The sequence below is a fragment of the Nyctereutes procyonoides genome, unplaced genomic scaffold (genome assembly GCF_905146905.1).
Source record: "Nyctereutes procyonoides isolate TBG_1078 unplaced genomic scaffold, NYPRO_anot_genome, whole genome shotgun sequence".
In the NCBI taxonomy this organism is placed as follows: Eukaryota; Metazoa; Chordata; class Mammalia; order Carnivora; family Canidae; genus Nyctereutes; species Nyctereutes procyonoides.
Genome location: NW_026575031.1, coordinates 2,069,590 through 2,077,973, shown reverse-complemented (window position 1 = coordinate 2,077,973; position 8,384 = coordinate 2,069,590). Strand labels below are relative to the sequence as shown.

The following is an 8,384-nucleotide window of genomic DNA, read 5'->3' as shown; positions in this document are numbered from 1 at the left end:
GGCTGTTAAATCTCTAACGGTGATTGAACTAATTTTTATAAGACTATTGTAGAAAAGCGTTGCCTAGATCCAGCTATTTTTCCTAGTCTGTTGCTTGCAAATCTGAGCATTCTCCAGTTCACTTCAACTCAATTCATCAGTTATTACCATATTTTCAAAACTTTCTAAGAAGAAGGTAACTATTAGCTTTGATTCCTCCCCTTTTCACACAATCTTTGGGTTTTATAGTTTTATTAGCAAAGCAAGTGGAAATGCATCTGATTCCCTACTTTGAAAAGAATTTGATTTCTAGCAGATATTTCATAGTTACATCTTTTACTAGAATTTATCTCTTTGCCAGTTTTATAATCTATATTACAAAAATATTATCCTTATGTTTAATCTGGCTTGGTGATATATAGCATATCCTTCAGAAACAGCATGTGTCTTTTTCTTTCGTTTTACCACTAGCCAGATTTTCTCTGCTGTATGGCTATTCACATTACCATAAATTTCTATACAACTTAAATAATTTTTAAATGCAGTTCTATACAACTAAATAGCAAAACAAATAAACAAAAACAGCAAAAAACAAATCCAATTAAAAAATAGGGAGAAGAGGGGTATCTAGATGGCTCAGTTGGTTGAGTGTCCCACTCGATTTCAGCTCAGGTCATGATCTCAGGAGTCTGGGATGGAGCCTAGTCAGGCTGCACCCTCAGCAAGGAGTCCACTTGAGGATTTCTCTCCCTCTCCCTCTATCCCTTCTCCACCCCTCCACTCACATAAATAAATGAATCATTTTTTTAAAAGAACAGGAAGAGGAACTTAATAGCCAGTTTCCAAAAAAGACATACAAATATCCAACAGGTACATCCAAAGTTGCTCAACGTCAACTAATTATCAGACAAATACAAATCCTAACTACAACAAGATCACTTCACACCTGTTAGAATGGTTATTATCCAAAATAAAAGAGATAACAAGTGTTGGAGAGATTGTAGAGGAAACAGAACCCTTGTGCCCTGTTGATGGGAATGTAGATTGATGCAGCCACTATAGAAAACAGTATGAATATCCCTCAAAAAATTTAAAAAAAGAACTATAATATAATCCAGCAATTCCACATCTGGATACATATCTGAAGGAAATTAAATCACTATCTTGAAGAGATATATGCACCCTCATGCTCATGGTAGCATCATTCACATAGTCAAGACATGGCAATAGCCTAAGTCTCCATCAATAGATGAATGGATAAAGAAAATGCGGTATAGTTATACAATGAAATATTATTCAGCCATAAAAAGGAATTCCTGTCATTTGCAGCATGATGGAATTTGAGGGCATTAATGATAAGTGAAATAAATCAGACATACAAAGACAAGTACTATATGATTTCAATTTTGTGTGGAATTTTTAAAATCTGAACTCACAGAAACAGAGTACAGATTGGAAGTCCAGAAACAGGGGTGTAGGTGGGGGAAATAAGTGAAGGTAGTCGAAAAATACAAATTTCCAGTTAAATGATAAAAAAAAATTCTGTGGATGTAATGTACATTACTTTCAAATATGCAATATTTACTATAGTCAACAACACTGTATTGTATATCTGAGAGTTGCTAAGAGATTAGACCTTAGAAGTTCTCATCACAAGAAAAAAATCATAACTATGTGAGGTGATGGATGTTAACCAAACTTACTATGATAATCATTTTGCAACATATACCATCATCAAATCATTATGTTGTAAATCTTAAACAAATGCAATGTGTTAAGTCAATTACAACTTCATGAATCTGGGAAGAAATCTAAAAATGCACTTCTACTCCCCTCAGACTACTTTTAAGATGCTTTAGTTATGAGTTTCATTTCACAAGGTCCATAACCTATGAGATGATTGCAAATTCGTTTAACTTGTTGTCCACTAATGTATAGAAACAAATGAAGACCACCCAAATAAGAACAAACAGACACTATTTATCCACAGCTAGCTATAGGGAGAGAGTCAGCCACCTTCACTGGCATTTGGCAGAGACTCAAAGCAGGTGGGGAAATGGAAAAGCTTTATAGTCTAATAGAGAGAAGTCTTCAGAAGTGCTCTGATCGGAGTGTTTGGGCATGGGAAAGCTAGAGGCTAGCTAACCAGAAGTGGGCCATGATATGAAGTTGGTTTGGAAAGCATATTTAGCAAACCCTGATTGGTTCTGAATTGGAAACAGGGATATATAAAAAAAAATAGGGGAGTTGGTAGTCACTGACCAAGACCCAATCATTCTGGACTTATTGTGACATAGGCTGAGATTTAGTTTCCTGGATTGGCTGCTGCAGAAATTGTGGGCTAGTGTCCTATTGTCATATATGGTCTTATCATTGCCTATCTGCATATTCAATCTCTCCTGTGTCAGAATTTCAGCTTAGTGGTATTTGTTTTTTTTTTTTTTTTTTTTTTTTTTAGTGGTATTTGTTTTTGGTTTTTTTTTTTGGAGGGTTTTTTTTTGGCTGGGTACAGTATACTTTATTGATGGTACATGACAAGGTAGGGCTCCCCAAGCCCCTCCCCTTCCTTAGGAGGTCTGGGATGTAAATTGAAGGTCAGGAGATTCTCAGTGTGTTGGGGGATTAAGTTGGGGCAGGGACTCCCCAGCAGCTGAGGGCCTCTCTCTTCCTCTTGTTCTCACTGGGGCTGGTGGTCCAGGGGGCTCTTACTCCTTGGAGGCCATGTGGACCATGAGATCCACCACCCTGTTGCTATAGCTGAACTCATTGTCAGACCAGAAAATGAGCTTGACGAAGTGGTCATTGAGGGCAATGCCAGCCCCGGCGTCGAAGGTAGAAGAGCAGGTGTCACTGTTGAAGTCACAGGAGACAACATGGTCCTCAGTGTAGCCCAGGATGCCCTTGAGGGGGCCCTCTGATGCCTGCTTCACCACCTTCTTGATGTCGTCATATTTGGCAGCTTTCTCCAGGTGGCAGGTCAGATCCACAACTGACACATTGGGGATGGGGACATGGAAGGCCATGCCAATGAGCTTCCTGTTCAGCTCAGGGATGACCTTGCCCATAGCTTTGGTGGTGCCAGTGGAAGCAGAGATGATGTTCTGGGCAGTCCCTCGGCCGTCATGCCACAGCTTCCCAGAGGGGCCATCCATGGTCTTCTGGGTAGCAGTGATGGCATGGACAGTGGTCATGAGGCCCTCTACGATGCCGAGGTGGTCATGGATGACTTTGGCCAGAGGAGCCAAGCAGTTGGTGGTGCAGGAGGCATTGCTGACAATCTTGAGGGAGTTGTCATACTTCTCGTGGTTCACACCCATCACAAACATGGGGGCACCAGCAGAAGGAGCAGAGAGTATGACCCTCTTGGCCCTGCCCTTCAAGTGAGCCCCAGCCTTCTCCATGGTGGTGAAGACCCCAGTGGACTCCACAACATACTCAGCACCAGCATCACTCCACTTGATGTTGGCGGGATCTCGCTCCTGGAAGATGGAGATGGCCTTCCCATTGATGACAAGTTTCCCATTCTCAGCCTTGACCGTGTGGTGGAATTTGCTGTGGGTAGAATCATACTGGAACGTGTATACCATGTAGTTGAGGTCAATGAAGGGGTCATTGATGGAGACAACATCCACTCTGCCAGAGTTAAAAGCAGCCCTGGTGACCAGGCCCCCAAAATGGCCAAATCCGTTCACTCCAACCTTCACCATCGTGTCTCAGGGACGCAGCTGGCACTGCACCAGAAGATGCAGCTGTCTGTTGAACGAGGAGGAGCAGAGAGTGAGCTTACTGTTTTCACCAGATGCAAGGATGGCTGGTAGCTGGGTGGGTTCGGTTATGGAGACATGGCATAGGAATTGGGTAGCTAATGGGGCAGCATCGTGATGCCAGGCAGCCAAATTCTATATGATAGACAATGGGCAAATTGTATGGATGGGGAAGTAGATGGAATGACCCTGAAGACCTCCTTCAACTTTAAGAATCTTATGATTCTGGGAGATAGTCATGGAGAAAGGCAGTCATTGGCATGTGGTCTTTCAAGTCCTGCATGGTCATGTAAGAATAGGCCTTGGCCCTGGAAGACCTCCTTACCAGGAGATAAAGAGTACCTACAGCTTGTGCTGAGCTTATCACATCATGTGGGAATATCTTTTCCTATTTTAGAATAAATATGCCTTCATTGTTCTGCTTAAGTCTGCATGTCATACAGCACCTGGTCAACCCCACTATTATATTTATTCCTGGTAGGGAGGGAATCAGGTCCTTGACCCGCAGCATGAGAAGGATTCATGCAGACCATCTCCCTGCATCAGCTACAGGATGAGATCTGCTGGCCATGATGGAACAGTACCCATAACTGAAGCTGATCTTGCTCTGTCTCTTCTCTATGGGCATAACACATTGTTCCATCCAGTGCCTAGATGAGTTGCATCTTTCTTGAAGACTTTCCATCATGGAGTGTGTTGATATCTTGAACTGTTGCTCCTAGTGGAGTGGGAATCCTCACCTGGAGTGATAAGAGGTGTCACGTGCTCAGTAGTTGTCATTAGGGAAATCTGGCTGTGGAAGGAGGGGGACTAAGGCTTGAAATAGGACTCAAGAGGAAGATTTAAACCTTTGTTTCTAGAATACTAGCAGATATACAGTAGGTAAATAAATGAATGGGAGGACTCAGGAGAAGAAAGTACAACATTATCCAGCAACTTGTGAGGACAAAAACCAGTACTGGATCTGGGCAAAACGGTTCCAAGAATCAAGCCAGGAACCAGGCACTATTAATAGAACATGGATATGAGGTTCTGCTTGATGCTGAGCTACTCTAAATTCCTCATGATTAAAAAATAAATGGGCCCACCACTATCTGAGACTGTAGCTGCCTGGCAAGTGCCATCACAAGCCATGAAGTCTCCACCAGGGCCAGTGCCCACCCAAATCTAGGAGACTCTTGAGATTGGTTTGTTCATGATATTTCCTTTTTTCAAAGAAACAGTTTTTGACAGGCAAAGTATCACCTACCTGAATATGCATATCTAATAAAAGATGAAAGTAGAATTTGAGCTCAGGCAAGACCTTGTCACCCCAATGTCTATACTCTTAACTCCATGCTCCCTCATATGATGAAGTTGAGAGGGACTAAGGTCTATATTAGGTACAGAGGAAAGAGAAGTCTGCAGCATAGAGAAAGATGCATCACTTAATCAAGGAAGGACTTAGGAACAGGGAAGATGAGACACCAGAAGACACTGCTTGATACTTAGGAGTGTTGCTTCCATGGGGGGACCTACGTGACTCAGAGAAGAGGGAAAGCGGAAGAAAAGTCATGACTTCTATTCTTGAAGATGTCAATGGAATGACATGAGAACAGAGACCCAATGAAAAACTCAGGCATGCTAAGAGCACTGGTGAAACTAGATTGGGGACCTGGAGGCAGGGAATGTCAGCCTGGGAAGTGAGAATGAGCTAGAAAAGGAGGTGAGTTAGGGGGAAAGAAAGGGATGCTTTGAAGAGATGCTTTGAAGATGACATGTGAGGAGCAGAGGATATTGACTTTGCCAGGATGGGATGCAGTTGAGAACTGAGTCAAGATATGGCACAAGATGAGGACAGTGGGGCCACAGAGCTGAAAGTCTGGGAGCATCCTCAGAACTATTGAGTGCAGATGAAAAACCCTGCCCAAAAGGCAGATAGAATCAAGATACCCCATGAGATGAGCAACCGTATTCTCCAACCAGAGTTAGGAATGGCCTTACAGGGTATCATGTCTGATCTCAAAGTATAGTCGTTGGACTAGCAGCACACACATGGTTTCTGAACTTGTTAAAAATTCTGTCTCTTGGAGCCCACCTCACTCATGAATTAGGATCTTCATTTTGACAAGATACCTGAATATTTGCATATACGTTGATGTTTATCACTGAAGGGGAGTGCATAAGGGATAAGAGTTGTCTCTTGTGGAGTGTGCAAGAGAACTATGCCCAGAATGCTAAGGAACCAGGATTTTGTTGAAGAGAGAAGCTTTTTGATGCTTGTTGTGCTTCCCTAACATTACCCAGTACTGTTAAAATATGGACCTTCATGAGAGGAAAGGTGAGCCTAACACATGGAATAGGGGAATATGTGGTTTAGCAGCCCATAGGTCTAAGGTGAGTGATTTAAGGATATTCAGCTGAGAGACGCCTGGGGGCTTAGTGGTTGAGTATCTGCCTTCTGTTCAGGGAGTGATCCCGGGATTGAGTCCCGCATCAGGCTCCCCACAGGGAGCCTCCTTCTCACTCTGCCTATATCTCTGCTCTCTCTCTCTCTGTGTCTCTCATGAATAAGTAAATAAAATCTTTAAAAAAAAAAAAAGGTCATTCAGCTGATCCTGGCTGTTGTCATTATCAAGCATAAAATCCCTACAAAGGCCAGAGAGTAGAGGCCCATGGGAAGAGCATCTGAAGAATGAGAAGGGAGCACAGTACAAGGCACATAGCCTAGAGAGCTAGAACAAGTTCCCAGCTTCTCGGGTTGGTTGTAAAATATTTCAAGCTGGTGGTAGCTTGAAATTGGCCATGGTGGAAGTATTTATACTACAGAAGTCAACAAAATACAAATCCAGGCTTTTTTTTTTTTTTTTTCAAAGAGCCAATTTAGCAGCAAACCACTGGGGGAAAATAGACAAATCAAAGAAGAAAGCCCTGGAGTCAATATGTGTAAAGTATGGAAGGAGAAATTTAGTAAAGGAAAAGACAAGTGAATTCCTAAAAAATGAGGCTAGAAAATGTTACTAGGGATCTTTCATTCCAAACTCCTGGTAGGGACTAGGATTCATCCGACACCTTCTAAAACTCCTTTACACAGGTCTATCTCAAGAATGGAAGTTCATTGAATGTTCAAAGAGGATAGAAAAGGTATGAAATAATGTGCAGAATAAAATTCTGAACTGACTAGAGAAATCTATAAAGGTGACTGGGTAGTTGGTGCTCCATTGGAGTAAGATGGCTCTTACTTAAAAAACTTAAGAGTTTTCATCTGTTGGGATATAAGTCTAGACAAGGTGGATGGTGGTTCATCCAGGGTGGGTTTGTTCTGAATCACATGGATATTGCATTTAATAATAATAGTGATAGGGACACCTGGGTGGCTCAATCTGTGAGGTGTCCAACTCTTGATTTCAGCTCAGGTCATGATCTTGGGGTCCTGAGATTGAGGCTCAAGTCAGGCTCTGCACTCAGTGCAGAATCTGCTTGTCCCTCTCCCTACCCCTGCTTATGCAGGCTGTCTCTCAAATAAATAAATAAATAAATAAATAAATAAAATCTTTAACAAATAATAATAATGATAGCTCTGGTGGTTTAGATCTACCCTTATGCTTTTGACATTATCATTATCTTTGGTTGAAAAACAAGTTTCTGATAAAGAAGCGTACCGTTGGAAGGCATCTCTCTCTTTTGGATCAAATTGTTAAATGTATTTAATAAACTATATCCCTGAATGTCTCTGCTCCAGCCAGGCCGTTTTCATTAGTTTCCATTGAAAGCATGTTGACCTTTCATAATTCTGTGGCTTTGCTTTTTCCATGCCTCTTGTTTGGGATGCCATTCTCTTTCCTGTCCGCCTGGTGTACCCTACTCAGACCTTAAGACCAAAACTACCTCTTCTAGGAAGCCTTCCCTGACCACTCCTGCCTATAGTAACCTCTTTCTCTATTCAACACAAATTGTCTGGACAAAGTCCTGGGAGATTGTCTTACACTTTTTTCAAATCAATCTTAGGAGATGTAGTCTTTCCATTGCAGAGTTCTTGCTGTGGAGACAGGACAGGCAACAGTCATCTGCATAAAGACACTTGATAAAAATAATACATGTTTTTCCTCTTGATAAATATTCTCTCCACTGTCAAATTCCTCAGTAGTCTTCTAAGCATGCCTCCCCTGTGCCAGTTTGCATTCTTCTGTCTCTTTGTTCTAAAACTAGATATTGAGAAATAGCAATGGCACCAGTGCCCCTTCTTTCATCATGTCACCAGCTCAAGCCAGCCGAAAGGATCAACCGACTTTGGTTCCAATTTAAATCTTTGCTTTAGATGATCAAATTGCAGAAAACCTAATTTAAGTAACCAAATAATGTGCATTAATAATGCAATAAGCTTACCCTTCCTGGGGTGGAGGGAAAAATAAATATCTTGATAATCTCAAAGGAGTCTCTAATTAGCTGAACAGAGCTGAGGAGAAGGGAGCAAAACAAATATCCAGGGACCCTCCTTGCCACTCCAGGACACTCCAGGACCTGGGGCAGCACAGCTGGGTAGCAGGGTGTCCGAATCATGCCGGGCTTTTTCCTTGAAGAGAGGATTTTATTTATTTATTTATTTATTTATTTATTTATTTATTTATTTATTTATATTTATTTATTTTTACCTTCTGGTGC

At 41.8% G+C, this 8,384-nt stretch overlaps 1 protein-coding gene across 1 annotated transcript; it reads right to left on the bottom strand.

Annotated features, from left to right (window-relative positions):
• Window positions 1-2,684: 2,684 nt before the first annotated feature.
• Window positions 2,685-3,677, bottom strand: LOC129504080 (glyceraldehyde-3-phosphate dehydrogenase-like). Its single transcript, XM_055316583.1, has one exon. It carries the CDS (start codon window positions 3,564-3,566, stop codon window positions 2,685-2,687), a length of 882 nt encoding a protein of 293 aa, XP_055172558.1. The 5' UTR covers window positions 3,567-3,677.
• Between the last annotated feature and the right edge of the window lie 4,707 nt (window positions 3,678-8,384).

Bases quoted from the DNA above. Each gene is read 5' to 3' on its own strand.
- LOC129504080 (XM_055316583.1), bottom strand. From the start codon at position 3,566: ATGGTATACACGTTCCAGTATGATTCTACCCACAGCAAATTCCACCAC.